Source organism: Salmo trutta, chromosome 40 (assembly GCF_901001165.1).
Source record: "Salmo trutta chromosome 40, fSalTru1.1, whole genome shotgun sequence".
Classification (NCBI taxonomy): Eukaryota; Metazoa; Chordata; class Actinopteri; order Salmoniformes; family Salmonidae; genus Salmo; species Salmo trutta.
The window spans coordinates 10784614-10806538 of record NC_042996.1 but is presented as its reverse complement, the minus strand read 5'-3'; the positions used below and the strand labels follow the sequence as shown (position 1 = coordinate 10806538).

At 39.6% G+C, this 21925-nt stretch overlaps 1 protein-coding gene across 1 annotated transcript; it reads left to right on the top strand.

Annotated features, from left to right (window-relative positions):
* The first annotated feature begins 1935 nt into the window (after nt 1-1935).
* Nucleotides 1936-14924, top strand: LOC115180321 (putative ferric-chelate reductase 1). The gene is made up of 16 exons (XM_029742328.1): nt 1936-2021; nt 2145-2281; nt 2483-2616; nt 8981-9078; nt 9769-9898; nt 11032-11226; nt 11530-11631; nt 11788-11932; nt 12268-12375; nt 12528-12643; nt 13057-13143; nt 13325-13416; nt 13533-13591; nt 13738-13875; nt 14142-14167; nt 14299-14924. Exons 2-16 carry the CDS (start codon nt 2185-2187, stop codon nt 14386-14388), a joined length of 1617 nt encoding a protein of 538 aa, XP_029598188.1. The 5' UTR covers nt 1936-2021; nt 2145-2184; the 3' UTR covers nt 14389-14924.
* Nucleotides 14925-21925: the final 7001 nt, after the last annotated feature.

Sequence of the window (21925 nt, the reverse complement as noted above, 5' to 3'; positions counted from 1 at the left end):
TGTCTGTTACTTGAACTCCGAAGCATTTATTTGGGCTGCAATTTCTGAGGTGCAGTTAACTCTAATGAACTTATCCTCTTCAGCAGAGGTAACTCTAGGTCTTCCTTTCCTGTGGTGGTCCTCATGAGAGCCAGTTTCATCATAGCGCTTGATGGTTTTTGCGACTGCACTTGAAGAAACTTTCAAAGTTCTTGAAATGTTCTGCATTGACTGAACTTGATTCCTTTAAAGTAATGATGGACTGTTGTTTCTCTTTGTTTATTTGAGCTGCTCTTGCCATAATATGGACTTTTCTTTTTATTGTTCTTTTTGATTTAACCTTTATTTAACTAGGCAAGTCTTTTATCAAATAGGGCTATCTTCTGTATACCACCCCTACCTTGTCACAACTGATTGGCTCAAATGCATTAAGAAGGAAAGAAATTCCACAAATTAACTTTTAACAAGGCACACTTGTTAATGCATTCCAGGTAACTACTTCATGAAGCTGGTTGAGAGAATACCAGGAGTGTGCAAAGCTGTCATCAAGGCAAAGGGTGGCTACTTTGAAGAATCTAAATTATAAAAATATATTTAGATTTTTTGGTTACGACATGATTCCATATGTGTTTTTTCATAGTTTTGATGTCTTCACTATGTACTGTACAATGTAAAAAATAGTGAAAATTAAGAAAAACCCTTGAATGAATAGGTGTGTCCAAACTTTTGAGTGGTGCTGTATGTCAGGTTTGAAGGTTTTTTCCCAGGTGTATGAACAATGAGGATATTTACTGTGATGTGGATGAGAACCTATGGCCAAATGCTCAAGACCGGCTTGATGCAAACTAATGGCTGCTAAACGTTTTGTTTCATTCAATTCCTTTGTTTCATTTGATTACAGTTATCAGTTTGGAATTTTGTACTAAAAGCTTAGAAAATTCACCACATACTTGTGAAAATAGCACCAAAGCTAATTTTAAAAACTGTAAGCTGGAAGGAACATTGTTAGGGTATTGTGGGAAGCAACCATAGACATGTATACAGCCCCACAGTGGAGGTGTCCTAATACCCATAAAACCTAACAGTCAAACAGGGAATATTGATAAATGTCACCTTGTCCAAGAGAGATTTACACGGTTATCAAAACGTCACGCCAGGGTAAGCCTACACGAAACAGCCCTTATTGTAAATGTTTCTAAAATCCCCTATGGAAAAAAATGAATGGTGGAAAAACAATTGGAACATTTTTCCTGTTAGACCGCTAGGTTTTATTGGTGTTATGACTCATACTGTGGTACTCTATAGAGGCCTCTAGTGCCCAAAAGCCAGTTTTAGCATGGGCAGCACCGTTGAGGACTTTTACCATTTTAAAGTAGTCTACTGGGCTGACACTAGTTTCAGCCATGGGCTGATTTTTTTTTATTGAGCAGATGGTCTGGGGCCGGAACATAATTACAAATCATTTGTAGATGGCAAATTGACTGCAAGAAGCCCAAAGTTTCGATCTCTATACATCTCCATGGAAGCAACCTGTCATACCCTGCATTTATAACCCAGTGGGAAGGTGGTATTTACCACATACGACTCTGAAAATCCACTTGAATGCCCCTCTAACTGGTAATTACTATAGTGAAACTCATCTGTCATACCTGAGCTCCGACTTCTACATGCTGACCTTTGACGTCAAGGAAATTACCTCGATAACCATAGTTTCGACAGTTAAATGCAACAACAAAACACAATTTCTTAAAAGCAATCTATTAATATGGTTTTTGAACACTATCATTTGTTTACAAGCATAATATATGTACTTTTAGTTTATGGTTGACGGAGCTTGTTGGCCAACTTGGCCATTTAGTCAATCAGAATTCTATCAAGGAGTGAACGCATTGAACTAGTTTTACGACGTCATAATTGGTCATTTCCACCATCCCACTTGGTTATGAACGCAGCATAACCTGTCGAGACAAGTCTACTCCACCCACAAGGCACTTCAATACAAATTCTGCCCCTCACCTAAACTACACAATTTGCCGGCATCGGTAGGCTATTATCTCCAACAGTAGTCTATTTTTACAGTTACTTTTCGTTTTTAATAATTTAATCTCAATGGATCGATACATATTTATCATTGTGTTATTGGCGTGTGTTCTGCGGGCCGTTAGGTGCTACAGCTCCGGAAAGGTGATTGGGGCGTGTGACAATATGACACCGCAACACAAAAAAGGCGCGCAGCAAAGCCTCGCTCCATTCTCTGTCACCACTGACCGGTTCAGCTTCAAGGAGGGCGATGAAATCATAGGTGAGACATCATGTCGTTTTCTCTGTTACTGGAGGGTTCATGCAGATATATTGAACACTCACCGCTAGGCCTATATGTTTTATTAATCTATCTATGGTTTGGCTGTTATGGGTAGATATCTCTGAAAAGTAAATATTAAATTAATAACTGTCTCCATTTTCTATGGTGGTGTTTAAATCAACTAAACACTGTTGTTTACAGTCAGGCTCCTGGCAGGTTCCACTCCATTCACTGGGTTTATGTTACAAGCCAGAGAGGTTGGAGGAAGCAGTCCTCTGGGATCCTTCACTGTAACAAGTGGAGAGGCCCAGCTACTCACCTGCAACGGACTACCTGTGAGTCTATTCCCATAGACTGTATAAATCCATTTAATTCTGTTATTCCCAGCAATCTATTACCACCTGACCTATAGCCTGCTTTTCTGTTATGTTATGAGAGCTACAGTATTACATATAACCAGGGGCGCAACTTTGGTTTTAGAAGTGGGGGGAACATCATTTAAAAACGAATATTTATATTTTTATCCAGTTCGCTAAACACTCCAAACGAACCGCTCGGAAGCGTCCGCAGGGTCCTAAAGAACACCGTTGCCTCGTTTTGTATCATATTTCAATGATAAAATGCCATTTCAGAGTGGGGGGGGGGGGGGGGGGCATGTCACACGTCCCCAGTGAAAGTTGCACCCCTGCATATAACATTGAAACAGTAATGGTTGTTTAGATCTTATACATGTGTTTATGAGACAGAAGAAAACTCTATTTACAAAAACAAATCAATTATTCCCTGTTCCTGCATGGGTCCTCCTGCTACTCTGTTGGGTAGAGTAGGTCGTAAGGCTCTACTGAAAACTTTTAAAAGGTTCACAGATAATCGTATAATTAATTATCATAAATGTACATTTGCAATCAGCTTCTCTAAGATCAACACAACAATTATTATATCATTTTTACCTAACACCATTACTCAAATTGTGTGGTCCAAAACGCACATGCTCGCACATTCCAAGACAGGCACTACAAGCCAACCCAATTGACGTGGTTCGGCCAAAAATGGTGGATAAATGAGGATAGTTCAGTCAAGCTGTTTACCATTGTAAAAAAACAAAATGTCCTGTCTGTGTAAGTGGGTGTTCCCCATCTCCCGTGAGCATGCTATCCTGTGAGAGCTTAGGGTTCCTCGATAATATCTAGCATGCTCACATAAGAGGGAACAGCTGGCTCTGGTCTACTTATTGTCCCTGCCTCGCCTGACCAGAAATAAATTGCCAATGAGATGTCTTGCTCTGGGGCACCCACTTCGTAGGGCCTGGGCAAATAAAGTCTTCTTCACATTTGCAGTTTGAAGTGAGTCAAATAAAAAAAAAATGGCATATCCGATTTGAATCTGTTATTTTCCTTCAGTCTGAACAGCCAAAAAGCACATGGAATAGGATGTTTCAAGCCACATTTCAAACCACTTTCGTAGGTCAGATACAAATCTGATTATTGGCCATGCGACTTGTGTCTGAATGGTCAAATCTGATTAATTTTCCCTCAAGGGGTTTTTAGACTGTTATTTAGCATATCTTGTGGCTTGCGAGCTACATATGTTGACAGTTTTGACAAGAATACATGGTAGCTAACTAGCTTGTTAATTGTTTTCAAACAAATGAGTGAATGTGCTAGAAAGCTAAACAGCTACCTGGCTAGCTAGTTGACTACTTGTTTTGAAAGTTTGAGTATTTTATCCTTTGAGGCTTTAAAGGTGTTCAAAGAAACTGGGAAATGCCCATTGCATGCATTGTTGTCACCTTAGCTTGCTACATAACTTCTGAGTGAGGAGCGCCACCACCCTATCATCCTACACCACTGCACACACACCTGTCATTACTATGACAACTGGCATAGCCATGTCAGCAAATGACTGCTGCCCGAACACACACAAATACTATTTCAATCAATCAAATGTATTTGCAAATGTAGATTTGGTCACTTGTAACTTGCTGTTTGGCAGTCAGTATTTCTCAACGAAAAAAATGTATTCAAAAGATTTGAGTATTAAGGCCTGCAGTGTGAACAAGGCTTTAGTAGACAGAGTGACCCTGCTCCGATCAGAAAAAAATGAGGGAGTGGGATGTATCGCGTTTTCTACCGTCTCTGGTTTGGGTCCCTTTCCTAGCATACTTGGAAACTTCAGGGAATGGAGACAAAACAGAAACAACTGACAGAGCGCTCATCCAAAACATAGATAAGTACAATAAACGGCACTCGCTTGTCTGAGCCTTATTTAAACCATACAAACAGTGACTGAATGGACCCACATTGCTGCTAACGTAGCTGAAAACGGAGCAGGGTAGGTGAGATTAGTTTGTCTGTGTGCATTAGCAGAGCCATTTGTAGCAGTTTGCAGGCAAAACATTTTAGTGCTTGTACAAGTAACATAAAAACATGAAATAAACCTCCATGGACTGTTCAAAACTATTTTTGTCCCGCAGATGATTTGGTAACGGCCGTCATTTCTGCTTTGTATGCGTTAGCCTAGGTCTACCTGCTGTATTAAAGCTGCTACACAGGATTTAAAAAAAAAAACTTTTGCATTGTCATTTCAGAAAATGTCCATAATATATCTGCAGTAATAGTGGAATGATAGTGTTTCACAGTATTACTTACCCGCCAGTGTTATAATTGGCTGTGATATTAATCTATTGATATCTCCCGCCGGAGCGGCATCTGTTGTTAAAACGGGGAAGCTGTTTTGACTTTGTGGCTGTGTTATCTAGTGGGAATCGGATCAAGCGGCGAATGTAGAAATTCCTCTGTTGTTTCCTGGTCGCTAAAATTCTACACTCTTCGCTCAATTTCAGTTTATGTGAATCATGTAAGGAATCGTTGTACCATCTAAATCACTGTGAAAAATATATTCAATAACAAAATATATCGTTTTTACAGCTGTTAGAAGCTGGTGGACCAAAACCGAAAATAAAAGGCTCAAGCGCAAGTCTCCGTCATGTTTTGGGGAAATGGGATGCGGGTGAGGGCGGATATTTGTTTTGAATGCAGTTTATTGCTGTTGAAATTCACCTAGCTTCCACATAGGGGTGGACATATGTGTAGCACCTTTAAAAGCACCTCTTTGTCGCATTATTCACACACTCAGAATTCGCTGCTTCAAGTTTCAGTAGCCTACCTCTCCTCTCCTAATTGGACATTTGAGATCAAGTGTGCCTACAGAAGGCTATATGTGTGGTCTCAATTAAATAGAGTATGCTGTCTTTGCATGGGCTGAGAATCACGTGGCAGTTATCTTTCCAAGGGAAAAAACTTACATTTAATTAGGGTTTAGTTTACTACAGTGTCTGAAAATGAGTATTGATAATGGAAAGAAGTGGATAGCGCTCAACCAAAGTGAGTAGAGGTGCAAAAAAATATATAGCTACGAGCAGCATTGAATGGGGTTCACAGGATGACACAATGACAAAGGTACATTGCGGCCATATTTGAATGTTGTAACTATTTTTTCTAAAATCCTAGAAGGATTAGAAGGCCAGCATCCTGGAGTCACCTCTTCACTGTTGACGTTGAGACTGGTGTTTTGCGGTTACTATTTTTATTTTATTTAACCTTTATTTAACCAGGTAGGCTAGTTGAGAACAAGTTCTCATTTACAACTGCGACCCTGCCAATATAAAGCAAAGCAGTGCGACACAAACAACAACAAAGAGTTACACATGGAATAAACAAGCATACAGTCAATAACACAATAGAAAAAAGAAAGTCTATATACAGTGTGTGCAAATAGCGTGGGGAGGTAAGGCAATAAAGAGGCCATAGTAGCAAGTAATTACAATTTAGCAAATGAACACTGGAGTGATAGATGTGCAGACAATGATGTGCAAGTAGAAATACTGGTGTGCAAAAGAGCAGAAAAGTAAATAAGAACAATATGGGGATGAGGTAGGTAGATAGGATGGGCTATTTACAGATGGGCTATGTACAGCTGCAGCGATCGGTTAGATGCTTGGATAGCTTATGTTTAAAGTTAGTGAGGGAAGTATAAGTCTCCAGCTTCAGCAGAGAACTGGAAGGAAAGGCGGCCAAAGTAGGTGTTTGGGGATGACCAGTGAAATATACCTACTGGAGCGCATGCTATGGGTGGGTGTTGTTATCGTGATAAGGCAGAGCTTTACCTAGCAAAGACTTATAGATGACCTGGAGCCAGTGGGTCTGGCGATGAATATGTAGCGAGGGCCAGCCGACTAGAGCATACAGGTTGCAGTGGTGGGTGGTATATGGGGCTTTGGTGACAAAACGGCTGGCACTGTGATAGACTGTATCCAATTTGCTGAGTAGAGTGTTGGAGGCTATTTTGTAAATGACATCGCCGAAGTCGAGGATCAGTAGGATAGTCAGTTTTACTAGGGTATGTTTGGCGGCGTGTGTGAAGGAGGCTTTGTTGCGGAATAGAAAGCTGATTCTAGATTTAATTTTGGATCGGAGATGTTTAATATAAGTCTAGAAGAAGAGTTTACAGTCTAGCAAGACACCTAGGTATTTGTAGTTGTCCACATATTCTAAGTCAGAACCGTCCAGAGTAGTGTAGCCAGTCGGGCGGGTGGGTGCAGGCAGCGAACAGTTGAAAAGCATGCATTTTGTTTTACTAGAGTTTAAGAGCAGCTGGAGACCACAGAAGGAGTGTTGTATGGCATTGAAGCTCGTTTGGAGGTTTGTTAACACAGTCTCCAAAGAAGGGCCAGATGTATACAGAATGGTGTCGTCTACATAGAGGTGGATCAGGGAATCAACTGCAGCAAGAGCAGCATCATTGATATATACAGAGAAAAGAGTCGGCCCAAGAATTGAACCCTGTTGTACCCCCATAGACTGCCAGAGTTCCGGACAACAGGCCCTCCGATTTGACACACTGAACTCTGTCTGAGAAGTAGTTGGTGAACCAGGCGAGGCAGTCATTTCAGAAATCAAGGCTGTTGAGTCTGCCGATAAGAATACGGTGATTGACAGAGTCGAAAGCCTTGGACAGGTCGATGAAGACGGCTGCACAGTACAATCTTTTATCGATGGTGGTTATGATATCGTTTAGTACCTTGAGAAACCGGATTGCACAGCGGAGAAGGTACGGTGGGATTCGAAATGGTCAGTGATCTGTTTATTAACTTGGCTTTCGAAGACTTTAAAAAGGCAGGGCAGGATGGATATAGGTCTATAACAGTTTGGGTCTAGAGTGTCACCCCCTTTCAAGAGGGGGATGACTGCGGCAGCTTTCCAATCTTTAGGGATCTCGGACGATACGAAAGAGAGGTTCGGGAAAGTAGCTGCGGGGAGACTTGGGCAAGTAGCTGCGTGGGGTGTGGAGCTGTTGGCCGGGGTTGGGGTAGCCAGGAGGAAAGCATGGCCAGCCGTAGAGAAATGCTTATTGAAATTCTCGATTATCGTGGATTTATCAGTGTTACCTAGCCTCAGTGCAGTGGGTAGCTGGGAGGACTTTACAGTGTCCTAAATCTTTTTGAAGTTAGAGCTACAGGATGCAAATTTCTGTTTGAAAAAGCTATTTAATGAAGCTGCCAGTTGAGGACTTGTGAGGCATCTGTTTCTCAAACTAGACATTCTAATGTTCTTGTCCTCTTGCTCAGTTGTGCACCGGGGCCTCCCACTCCTCTTTCCATTCTGGTTAGCGCCCGTTTGCGCAGTTCTGTGAAGGGAGTAGTACACATCGTTGTATGAGATCTTCAGTTTCTTGGCAATTTCTTGCATGGAATAGCCTTCATTTCTCAGAACAATAATAGACTGATGAGTTTCACAAGAAAGTTATTCCTTTCTGGCCATTTTAAACCTGTAATCGAACCCACAAATGCTGATGCTTCAGATACTCAACTATTCTAAAGAAGGCCAGTTTTATTACTTCTTTAATCAGCACAACAGTTTTCAGCTGTGCTAACATCTTTTATTTCTTCTTCCTGATGGCAACCAGGTAAAACTCAGAAACCTGGTTTGTAGTAGGGACCTTAAGGTTTCCCCTATTTCCTGGGGCAAGTAAACTGAGAAGTTGGGCAAGCAGTTTTTTTAAAAACTGAAAACAACAAAACTGTAAATAATTCCAGTAGGCCTAGCCTGAAATTATATTTATGGGTCATTCCCATTGTTTAACTTAGAGACGGACAATTTATGGCATGTATGGCAGCCAGGGAAGTTGAGCCTGCTATGTGGTTGCCTCTTGGAAAGTGAGAGCGTGCTCTGCTGTCTTTGCAGACGTGTGTCTTTTGTTATATTCATATGAATATTTTTAATGTTGAATACATTTATGTTAATTTTTGTATTTCAGAATCAAGACATACTCCATATTTTCCAGCACACTATAAGGAGTTTAATGACAGATGTTGTCTGTATCATGTACGGTTCACAGATCATAGGGTCTTACAGGAGGCATGTATACAAGTGCATTCAGAAAGTATTCAGCCCCCTTGACTTTTTCCACATTTTGTTATGTTACATACTTATTCTAAAATTGATTAAATTGTTTTTTTCCTCATCAATCTACACACAAGACCCCATAATGACAAAGCAAAAACAGGTTTTTAGAAATCGCCCCTAAACAAACATCCCTCCTCCCAATGAAGTTTCTATGCGAGAATTGCCAGAACATTTTTGGGCCTTCCTGGCTGCATCTGAATAAATCTTCATGGATCCTTTTTTTTCCTATTCTCAGAATTCTGCAGTTTCTCACACATCAAATTCACCTAAATCCTCCATCCAGGGAATATGGAGGGCCCCCACATCAGGCAACCTCAACTCCATCCAATTCAGGTGATTCACCCATCCAGTATCTCCTAGCTCCTGAACCAGAATTTTCACTTCTGTTAGCAGTTGTTGTTATTCTTCAATAACACAGAGCCCAAAGCAAATCAGGGGGAGAAAAATATATTTATTGAAAGAGAACAAATCATAGTTGTTATGCTCGAAAGTAGATGGCAGATGTTTATTCTTCCCTGTCCTCAATGTTTCTCTGCTGAACAAAGAGACAGGATGTAGTTTATACCCAAGCCTAGCCTGTGGTTGACCAATTAGAATTCCTTGCAATAAAACTGGGCCAATGGCCTAAAACCAAGTATCCCGTTTCAGGCTCAATGTATAAACAATTTGGATCAATGAGACCTTGCCACATGTAGCTATGAGTCCCAGACTGAAATTCCCCCTATATCCCTAACCCATTAATCTTCAGTTCCCCATTACAAAGAAACAACTATTTCCATTGATCATTAATTCCCTATTACAGAAAAACAACAGTTTCCATTGATTGTTAATTCCCTCTTGACCTCTATTCCTTTGCGTTGTGTATTTATCTTAGAATATTCTTACACTTCTATTACCATGGGGCCCAGTTTCCTGGACAGAGATTAAGCCTAGTTCTTGACTAAAACACACTTTAAATGAAAATTCCGTCCCTTAATGTTATTACATTGTTTTATTATTTGTACTGCCATGCCATTTTTACAGTGCCTCCTTTGTAAAAGATTACTCCACCTTCTGGGTTGGAGTGAGAAGTTCTCCAGTCACATACAACATCGCTGCTGCACCCCCAGCTAACAGCACATCCGTCACCTCTACCGCCTCTTCATCCTCAAAAGTGAGTATGATTACATGCACACAATAATACGATTATTGTGAATATTCAGATTAATATAAGAGTTTGATTAAAACATTTGCATGCTTTGCAAGAAGAACGATTTCCTTAATAATCTTGTTTACATGGACACGAAATTAGGCTACGGATGGGACTTTGATAAATGCAGAACATTGCCAATAAAAAATAAACGTTCTACCACAGCTACCATGTTATTTTTGGGAAGTCTACTTGATTCTGAGTTCTGACATTTTTAACTCCCTTCACTCGTGCAAAAGAGGGAGGCTTGCACTGCTGGTTTTAGTACATGCACAGATACACCGCTGGAACTACGATTAAGGTGTTACACTTTCCACAGAGGGTTCTACATAGAACGCAAAAGAGTTCTACCTGGAACCTAAAAGGTTTCTCCTACGGGGACAGCCGCAGAACCCTTTTGGAACCCTTTTTTCTAATAGTGTCCCAAATATTTAGAAAGGTTTCTCAGAAAACCAGATGTTTTAATCGGCGTATTCTTACCTAGATTGAACGCCGATTTAAGATAAGCAGAGTAATGTGTAAAAATGATTAATGCCATACTCGGCCTACTGATCAGTTTAATATCGAATTATTAGTGTGCATGTAGACGTACCTAGTATTTCCATTAAAATCCATAGTACTTATGGTAATAGATAATAGTACAAATGTGTTTTATTTAAAACATAAACTGTGAACAATGTATCACAAGTGTAAGTGATAGTCTCTCAAAAGGTGAAATAGGGGGTGCTTATATTTGTCCTGTTTCACTGTATGTACATTTACTAGTGGGTAACCTTTTTTCGAGTGTGAGGTGTGAAATGGAAATGTGTTTTTTGCTTATCCCAACTCCCCCTGAGAGTGGGGTCATTGATGGCGACCCTGGAGAAATTAGGGTTAAGTGCCTTGCTCAAAGGCAGATCAACAGATTTTTCACCTTGTCGGGGATTCGAACTGGCAACCTTTCAATTACTGGCCCAACGCTCTTATTAACCGCTAGGCTACCTGCCACTCACTCTCTGACAATATTGTCATATTACATTTTCAATCAAACAATAACATTTATTTTTACACACTATTACATAAGTGCTTTAAAATAACATTGAATATGTTTGTAATAGGTTTCCAACTCCAGCACTGGATGTGGCAGCACTACGGTCTGTTTCAGCCAACCTCTGAACTGTGACCCTGGGGTCAACCCAGACTGTTACTTCCTGTCTGCTATGACCTCTCCTGGTGATACAGCCATCAAGTTGGAGATGACCGGCCCTTCAGATGGCTACATCGCCATTGGCTTCTCAGATGACCAGAGGATGGTAATGTAGCCTTGTCAGAAGTAGTGCATGCACATCCTGCATTTGAATATGCTTATTCAAATTTTGAGGCACTCGTCCAGATACTTTCACTTCAATGAAGTCGGTGAACAAGTTTATTTTTAAAACGATGAAGAAGGATTGCATGAGGGCAGGTGGAAGGCAGCCAATCAACTGCAGGAGCATTCAACAGTGTGCAATTTTTCTTTTATGAATTTTTGTTTATTTTAGCCTGCACCTTCAAGTGGCCTGTGGCAGGGTTGATTGTGTTCCTCTCATAATCTGTTTTCCTCTGCATCACATCAGGGAAATGATGACATCTATATTTGTGGACGGGACAGTGGTGGACTCATCCAATTGCAACACGCCTTTTCAACAGGAAGGAAGATACCAGAGATACTTCCTCTGGTATTTGCTATTATTATGATGTATGAAAATCTAAGAGGATGATAGCAATTGGAATATGGACTGATTTGAAATGGAACGTACCCCCAGCCCTGATGCTATAATGAATCACAAAACAATCGGTAATGACTCAAATGTCTCTTGTTTATCCTTTTCTAGGGAAATGTTTCTGATGTTAAATCCTCAGTGAATAATAGTATCATTAGCTGTTCCTTCACGACTAGGAACCCCATTTCAACTCAGCGATCCGGAGGGTCCAGTTCCCTCTACTATCTCATGATCGTTCACGGGCCCTCCAATAATGGTACAGTATGAGCCAAAAGCTTACAGCATAGTAGCACCAGTACTGGTACAGAGGAAGTGGTTGTATCCCTCTGACATTTTATTTACATAGTGCTATGACATCTTTAGATAATAATGAGTGACATTACATGGACATGGAAGACGGGATCTTAAATCAGCACTCCTACTCTGAGATATTGTATGAATACGGGCCCTGTTATCTAATAAGGATTCTAATGTTGTGGGCCTGGTACTGATGAAGAAAGCAGTTTGCTTCAGTCTAGCAGTCATATGTTTCATAATATCATTTTATTCTATTTCTCTTATTGTATTTCACTTTTCGGTTGACTTTGACAGGGATAATCAGCATTCATACTGGCACCTTCATCAGTGACACTAAAGTGGATATTTCAAGTCCTCAAGTTGTTACAAGTGAAAAAGAGCCACCTATTATTAAAGCACATGGTAAGGTTGCCGTTTCCTTAGTGAGAAGAGTTTGCATGCATAACCTCAAACAAATTCTTATATGGTAATACACTGATTATAATTACATATACAAGCTTAAAGATTTGTGTATTGATTATGGATTATTGATTTATTATCCTGTTGTGCTTCAGGTTCCCTGATGTTGATAGCATGGATGACCACAGGTAGTTTGGGAATGATCATAGCCAGGTATCTGAAAGGTGTGGCCAAGGGGAAACATTATTTTGGGAAAGATGTTTGGTTTCTGGTGAGTTTCTATAATACTGTCCCTATTGTGTTAGTGTAGCAACATTTGATTGTACTTGAAATGTTTTCACAGCTATCGAATTGCTGCCTTTTCTACATATAGCTTGACTGGGAGAGTGTGTCAAGCAGGCGGTCAGTTTTGTTTGCGAGGAAGCTATGCTGTTATTTAAGCAAGCAGACTGGCGTCCGTCACGTTTCAAGTTTTATTAGTCATATGTATGGGATACAGGTGGTATACACTGTCCAACAAAATGCTTACTTGCCGGTTCCTTCTCAACAATGTAACCACAAAGACAAAATATAAGAATATGAAAATAAACATTAGCACGTCTAGATTACTTTATTAGGTGGAATGTTTTTAGTACTAAATAATAATGCCACATAATCTGTACTCTTGGCTTGCATGTTCCTCAGGTGCACGTGTTTCTTATGACACTCACTGTTGCCGCCACCATCATTGCCTTCATTTTGGCCTTCTCAGAAGTCGGAGGCTGGAGTGGGGTATGCATCATAAACCTTTACTGCGCGCCGATTGTTATTTAAAACAAACCTATCTGACATGCTGTGCCGTCTACAGTTTTATAAAACCTACTCTATTATGGAAGGCTCAGATAATTGAAATAGTTACCTGAGACAGTTTATGAGCCCAGTGTGTTTATAGGGAGCCCATCTGTGTTTATAGGGAGCCCATCCTGTGTTGGGCTGCATCGTTATGATCCTGGCCTTATTCCAGCCAATCGGTGCCATGTTCCGATGTGGACCTCAACATCACTGGTAAGGGATCCAGACTCATACCTAGTGTATGTCAGTTTGCTCATGTGTATGTAAATCCAAAAGTGGCTTGTTTTCTCAAATTAATGTATTATTTTTGTGTTGTTGTTTTTTCACAGGCGATTCATCTTCAATTGGTCGCATGCTTTGAATGCAGTGGCAATAAAAGGTTTAGCTGGTAAGGAACTGTGATAATGACATTGTTTTTTTGTTGGATTTTATTAGTATAGTACAAAGTACCGTATCTTCTCAGCCAATATCTGTCAAACATGTTTGCTGTTGCACTACTACCGTGTTAGTAATTGTGTTGACATTATCTTTCAGTGGCAGCCATATTTACTGGGCTGTCATATTTTAGCACCTCTGAGGATAGTTGGCTTCTGAAGGTGATGGGTGGATTTGTTGGATGGGAGGCAACGATGTACATCCTACTAGAATTCCACATGCGCTGGAAGCGCAATGGTGAGATCAAATACATAATGATATCGATCTTAATTGTGTTAAATTCAGGTTGATGATATATAGCCCCCCTATAATATTGAATAACCTCATATTGTGGATCTGCCATATATAACTTTTGTCGGCCTCTTGGCCTACGTCAAAAGCTCTGACGAAGGACAAGATGCCGACAAGTAAGCTTGAATAAACAAAGTGATACAAGCAAGAGAAGTGTGCAGGTTTCTATTTTCTTTTCAAATACTTCAATATAACTTTGGTTGTTCTTCTAGATCATGCAGAGAGTGCTTCTGAATCGGTACGCTGAATCACACCATTTAATCCCACACATTTAAATTTACTTATTGTATCAATGAATTAGTAAGTGACTCATTCTTAACAACTATTTTGTCTGCCACGGCTGTACTTGACTTTTCATTTCTCCCCCAGACAAGAATGGAGTTGGTACTGCTGGTCTTGTTTTTCCTTGGAAACATAGCCTTTTTGGTGGCACTACTTGTTGGAATTGGCTCGTCATGAAGATCTGCTGAGCAATGGACTGAGATCGGAATGTTGTGATACAGTAAATCTTTAATATAGCTCAATGTACAGTATATTTTAAATCATTTTATATTTGTTTGTTGTCAAATGTTTTAAAGTATCTGTCCATGGATTGAGGATCGAATGCGACAGTATCCCTCCATATAACTATGACAGACTTTCCATGAGAACAGGCATATTGGAAATTTAACCAGGGTTTATTGATTGACATTACTTTCTTAACAAAAAGGAATTCTTAACAGACTTTCTTGTACAATACAGGTTCAGTGGACCCAATTATTGTACTGGATGCTTTTAAATGTACCTTTAGGGGCCATTGAATTCAATTGTGCTCCCAAAAACGGTATCGGTCAAAAGAGAAAAGAATTTCAACAGAAATAGAACATGAATTGTCTACATAATCACTGAATAATCTAGACACGTAACAAAAGGAGATTGAGGAATTTATTCATGAAAGACCGGGTTAAAAAAAAAAGATTACCAGAGAAAATTCAATATAGAAACACGACCAAAAATAACCTACAGAAAAAGGTTACAAACGATGGAGAAATCCTTCTAACCAAAGGAGATTCTGAATGAGGAAGGTCCTCCAACCTCATTTGATGATGAGTTTTGTGATATACAGTACCAGTCAAAAGTTTGGACACACCTACTCTTTATTTTTACTATTTTGTACTTGTAGAATAATAGTGAAGACATCAAAACTATGAAATAACACATGTTGAACTATGTAGTAACCAAAAAAGTGTTAAACCAAAATATATTTTATATTTGAGATTATTCAAAGTAGCCACCCTTTGCCTTGATGACAAATGCTCAGCATATGTGGGAACGCCTTCAAGACTGTTGGAAAAGCATTCCTCGTGAAGTTGGTTGAGAGAAAGCCAAGAGTGTGCAAAGCTGTCATCAAGGCAAAGGGTGGCTACTTTGAAGAATCTTAAATATAAAATATATTTTGATTTGTTTAGCACTTTTTGGGTTACTACATGATTCCAGAATGTGTTATTTCATAGTGTTGATGTCTTCACTATTCTACAATGTAGAAACAAGTAAAAATAAAGAAAAACCCTTGAATGAGTAGGTGTGTCTGAACTCTTGACTGGTACTGTACGTTTCCCCCAAAATCATGTTAAACTATCTGCTACACAAAATGATCTTGTGAAGGCCTAATTACACAGGACTAACTATTGTTGGCAATTGATTACTTTCAGACGGGGAACATGCCTTGCCTCGATGGCATTCCAATAGAGATAGGCTTTTTATGAACTACTGAAAGATCAGTTACTGTCATGTTTTAATTACTCATATATAAATGGCAAACTATCAGAGACACAAAACGAGGGACTGATCTCTCTCCTACTGAAGCAGGAGCCAGGGGGGCAGTACAAAGAGCCAGTCTCTTAAAAAAATTGTAGTCACCCCACTGTGCTAAAATATTGGCAAAATGTATTGCTCATATAATTAAAAAGGTACTACCGGTAAATTAAGAGTCAACAACATTATTTGGGTATTAGAAAACAGAATATGAGCTTTAAAAATGTGATAATTAAAAATAAAACAAATTTTCACTGGACAGTTACTTTAAATAATTTTGCTGTGAGAATCATGACACAAAAATACCTCTTATTTTTTTCACTGGATGGCAAAGTTGTGTTTTTATACTCTGTCACACCATTATCATTATAATACATGACATTTAATAGTGGAACTGATTTAAAATAAAGTGATTGCACAAAATATGTACAACAAAATCCGTACAAATTATTAATTTACTTACATTGCTATGATAATCATACAGTGGCGGCCAAGTATATTGGCCCCATTGCACTTTTCTTCAAATAAGATGAAATATATATTTTTTTTAAATAATAATATATATATATATATATATATATATATATATATAGGTCTCTACAACTTATTTGATTGTCAACATTCAATTTTTTTTACATTTAGGATTACCATTTAATTTATTAAAATAAAATGGTACAACATTTTTGACACCCAAACTTGGTTGCACAGACAAGTGAACTGCAAAACAAGGACATAGGCCTTATCTTTGGGCTGGGCTGCTATGCCTTTTTGAGGCTTTCTTCTTCTTTCATGTTTGAAAAAAGTGTCAAACTAATATCAAACACAGTACAGTATGAAGATAGGCAGAAACTGCTTCTCCAATAGAAAGACTAGATCACGTTTGTAGTCGATGTCATGGCGACGTTGGCTAGCTAAGCTCATGTGTAGAAACACGTCATCGGGTCTGTTGCGCGAACCGTGCGTGTGCAGACTGACAAATCAAAGGCACTCCTTCGACATAAAGTTGTTTTCGACGAAAATTAAAACATTTTAGTTTGTCACTTTCACGAGGTTGGAGTCAACATGTCCATCTACTCGACTCTAGGTTGTGCCTTTATATTTAGAGATAATTAACAACTAAGGAATAATTTCTCACTTCTCTCATACCAAATGCCTTTTATAAAAAATATTTGACACTCAAGAAGTGATATACATCACCGAAAATTAGAAAAGTGTCAATTGAACTAGCCTACTCCTTCAGCCTTTTGATAGCATTCCGGAGCGTGCCTGTTCGAACTGAGGATTTACAGTATGGTAAGAAGCCATTTGTTACAGGCCGCTTTTTTTTACTGACTGTTGCCTGCCAATACTATTAGAAAATACCCCCCCCCCCCCCCCCAAAAAGTGACGAAAGTGAGATATACATCTGGTGAGAGTTATAGTTCTAATGAAACGGTGGTAACTTTTCAGCTTCGTGCTTCTTCTTGGCCGTCCAATTGATTGACCTTTGTCTAAAAGTAATGATGGACTGTCGTTTCTCTTTGCTTATTTGAGCTGTTCTTGCCATAAAATGGATTTAGCCCTATTTGGTAAAAGACCATCTCCTGTATACCAACCCCACCTTGTCACAAGAGACTGTAGACAGCATCCAAAATGGGCGTTCGTATACGCTGTTTCGTGGGGCTTGCCATCTTTCTAGATCCAGTTTTACTTGGATTACTACGCCTGCGCACTAGCACTCAGTGCAAACAAGGAGCAGTGACGATGTCCAAAAACATGACAGACATTGGACGAATACATTTTTTTATATCTTTGGCTTTCACTCACAGCCAAAGATATAACAATTTTATATTTGTCCAATGTCGGCCATGTTTTAATACGAACGTCCATCTTGAATGCTGTCTCTACAGTCTCTTGGACACCACCTACTCGGGCGGAGGCAATGAGTAGACCATTGTGGTCCCGCCCCGATCCGAAAAAAATGGATGTGTGATGTCTTGCTGTCTACCATTTCTGGCACAGAAGAGGGATAAGAGAGCAGTTGCTTAGTACTGTATCTCTACCCGACAGATAATAACAAAACGATCAGTATAATTGATTGATAGTTGTTCTTCAGCAGTCTTAAAAGTATGCCTTATCTATTTTTAAGAACTATTGAAATAGTGATTTTGTCAGACAGCAGGCAGTTTGTTGTTTACTTGTCTCATGATTATACTGTACGTTCCATGTATTGGGCCTAATTACTCTATTTAAACTGAGCTTTAGTATTTCATTTTCTTCTGTTTGTTTGTTTTAAAAAAAAGTTTTTCTTTATTGTAATTGTTGTTTTATCGTTTTGTTGTCTGTTAATGAGGAAGAAAACTTAAATTCCAATAAAAACATTATTACAAAATTAGGCTGATGGCATCCCCTGGTGGATACAGTGTGTTATTGCTGCTCGCGGAAAGTAAGTCATTGGCGATACCTACCCTCTACAATTAAGATATCGACAAACATAGAGGGCTATGTTAGCCATGTTAGTGTCTGTCAAAACTACTTCCTGAATTTTGTTTATAACAAACAAGAGTGTACATGTTTTAAGAAATTACAACGTCTACTCATTCCTATTCATGTGTTACCAAGTAAAAATTCAAGTTAATTTTCACCCACATAGAATGGAAACACCCAGCTCAGCTGGGGAGAGCCCAACAAACATGTTCCTTCAGGCCTACATCCACCACCTCAGGTCAGTTTGTTTCAACTGCAATAATAATGATGTGATATAGACCCATGTCAACCATGGATTAGTTTCTCCTGGCCCATAGATTTTTTTAAATTGTTATTTAATCTTTATTTAACTAGGCAAATCAGTTAAGAACGGATTCTTATTTACAATGACGACCTAGGAACAGTGGGCTAACTGCCTTGTTCAGGGGCAGAACGACAGATCTTTACCTTGTCAGCTCAGGGATTCAATCTAGCAGACTTTCGGATACTAGCCCAATGCTCTAACCACTAGCCTACCTGCTGATAGATTACTTGCGGGTTAGTGTTTTTCGTCATGAATCTTGTTCTGGTGGCAGCTTTAAATCTAACCTTAACCACGCTGCTATCCCTAATGGCTAACTTTAGATGAAGACCAAAAAAGTAATTTTTGTTTTCATAAATGTTTTCAATATAGGCAATTTTGACTTTGAAACTGGCCTAAGGGGAAATTGCTCAGTTCTGCCTCCAGGACAAGACCCATGACAATAAATGTCAACCTACTTCAGGGTGCAGAACTGTCTAACATCAACTTAACTAGGCTGGTGGAGCTCCCTGGGGGATGCCGTGTGTTATGGCCACTTGCAATTCTGATATCTATGAACATAGAGGGCTATGGGTGGTTTTTGGGTGGTCTGGTTTACACAATTAAATGTTCAAATATTACAGTAACATCTGTGTTTTTATGTGTGCCATCATGTGTTTAATTGTATAGTTGATGGAAACTGGGGCGAGTGAGAGATGGACCAGTCCTAGGGAAGTAAGCCAGCAGAGGGGCTGAGCATTGCCCTGAGTCCCTTCTTAAAATGAAGATGCTCTTCCTCAAGGATGGGTTGCTGTTAAACACTTCGTGACAAATACTGCTATCCCACTATGCCATGGTTGAGGATGAATACACAGGACCAAAGCTTATTAAAGAAGGGAAGGTCACGTCGATAATACAGTGCTTTGTACTCAAATGCATGGTACGGTATAGAGGCCACTGCAACTCATACCATGCTAGACTATGCACTGGAATATCCAGTGGTGTAAAGTACTTAAGTAAAAATAGTTAAGTCGTTTTTTGGGGTATCTGTACTTTACTATTTATATTTTGGATTATTTTCTTTAGGAATGTAGTGAAGTAAAAGTAATGTACTTTTTACTCCCATACATTTTCCCTGATTTTTCCCTGTACTCATTACATTTTGAATGCTCAGCAGGACAGGGAAATTGTCCAATTCACACACTGATCAAGAGAACATCCCTGGTCATCCCTACTAACTCTGATCTGGCGGACTCGCTAAACACAGAATATTCATTTGTAAATTATGTCTGAGTGTTGGAGCGTGCCCCTGGCTATCTGTCAATAAAAAATAAAATGGTGCCTTCTGGTACGCTTAATACAAGAAATGTAAAATTATTTATACTTTTACTTGTAATACTTAAGTTTAAAACCAAATACTTTTAGACTTTTGCTCAAGTAGTATTTTACTTGGTGACGTTCACTTTTACTTGAGTCATTTTCTATTAAGTTATCTTTACTTTTACTCAAGTATGACAATTAGGTACTTTTACCACCGCTGGGAATATCCCGTCAAATGTGACATCTATTGTTGTAAACTTTCTTGTCTGCTGCTCCTCTTCTTTTTCTCTCCTAAATCAAATCAGAGTTGATTTGTCACATGCACAGGATACAGCCAGTGTAAACAGTATAGTGAAATGCTTGCTACTTGCAAGCTCCTTCTCAACAATGCAGTGATACTAAGTTACATAAAATAAATACACACAAGAATATACACTGCAAGGTAAATATCAGTGGCAAACAATGTCATGGATAATGGTGGCAGTTATTTAATCAGGGTTAAAGTGATCCAGTGATCAGATGGGGAACAAAGGCGCTTACATCCACCTTAGAGGATCAGACCTCAAGCTAGAGTTTTAACAGTTCACTGCTGTGGTCAGTACATATCTCTAATAAAACTGATGGAGTTGCTTATTAATAAATAGTATTTAATCATTTACATTGACTGCTCTTGGCAGAGAGAATGCCCTGCTCCAATGGTGCTCTTCAAAGAACCAACTCCAAGCTTAGATAATACTTTGGGGATAAGAGTCAGCATGTAAAATACTTGTATTTTTCCATTTTCTTTTTGCACAAGCATAATGATAGTGGGACTGAGCCTGGTCTGTGTCTGGTGTCCATATGGACATTCCTCCATAGCTACCTCAAACACATTGTCTTCTTCAGGACCTTGAGCAAAGCTAATGGGAAAAATATCAGTTGGACAGCTTCCCAGGTTTAGAAAATGACCAGAGATAATTATAGAAACAAATGGATTTAATTAGTATAGTCAATTCATTGCTTTACCAGCATCCCAAAGGGAGAGGGTACAATGGTACTGTAGACCAGAAATGGTCATAAGCTTGCATTTTGAGTGTTTGTGAAACATAGTCAGGACAATGCGTATGTGGACTTCTTATTAGTATCTGATGATATCATTATGATCAAACCAAAAACATCTAGAGGACGGTTAAGGTGGTTTCTGTGTGTGTTTAATGACACACACACACACACACACCCACACACACACACACACACACACACACACACACACACACACACACACACACACACACACACACACACACACACACACACACACACACACACACACACACACACACACACACAGAGGGGCTGGAATCACTCTTCTCACTGCAAAGGATGAATGTGTTCTGTTTTGCATGATCTCCACTATGAACCTGTGGACCAGACAGAAAACATTTAGATGACAACCTATCTGTTTTCGTGAGACTTCAGTAGGTAAATAGAATGAATCATAAACATTTCATCAGAGGCAGATATCATCTGTTGTATTTGATAGGGTAGAATTTTCCCTCACTGAGGCTCAAAGCAAATCACTGGGGGCTTAGCCCCAAAAGCAGCTCATGATTGGTAGCGAGGCCTGATTCTTTGATTCCTGACAACTGTTCTGCCATAAGATTATGTGCTTTTCTGTGTTTGAATTCACCCAGAGGGGGGAATTAGATCTCCACAGCAGCTCCTGTCATACACCGCGTTCTGATCCCTTCCCTCTCTCCTCATTTTTTCCACTGCTGTCTGTGCCTTATTCATCTCCCTTTCCTCTGTCCTGCACTTTGCTGAAGTAGCAGAGTGTGAGCTAACTAACAGAGGCAGAGCAGAGCAGCTGACGAGCACAAAGCTCTCTGCCGCCCATATCAGACACGCTGGGTGAACAAAGCCCCTCTGCTCCACAGACAGACAATGGTACAATAGCTGACCGGGCTGTTACAACATGTGCCATACTCGCATTACGGGAGCACAGATCTGGTAGATTGGACTATTCAAACGAGTTGGATGCATGATTAACGAAAACGCAGTGTTAATTGGAGCAATTAGAAGAACATTGTGCTTTGGAAGTGTTCAAATTGCCTCTGTGTCTATCTGTCTCTGTGTCTGCTGTCATTCCCCACATGC

What these genes read in the sequence shown, in the direction of transcription:
- LOC115180321 (XM_029742328.1), top strand. Translation starts at nt 2,185, where the DNA reads ATGACACCGCAACACAAAAAAGGCGCGCAGCAAAGCCTCGCTCCATTC. An exon ending in ACCTATTATTAAAGCACATG is followed by an intron (nt 12,376 to 12,527) that starts GTAAGGTTGCCG and finishes GTTGTGCTTCAG; the next exon opens with GTTCCCTGATGTTGATAGCA. An exon ending in GGCAATAAAAGGTTTAGCTG is followed by an intron (nt 13,592 to 13,737) that starts GTAAGGAACTGT and finishes ATTATCTTTCAG; the next exon opens with TGGCAGCCATATTTACTGGG.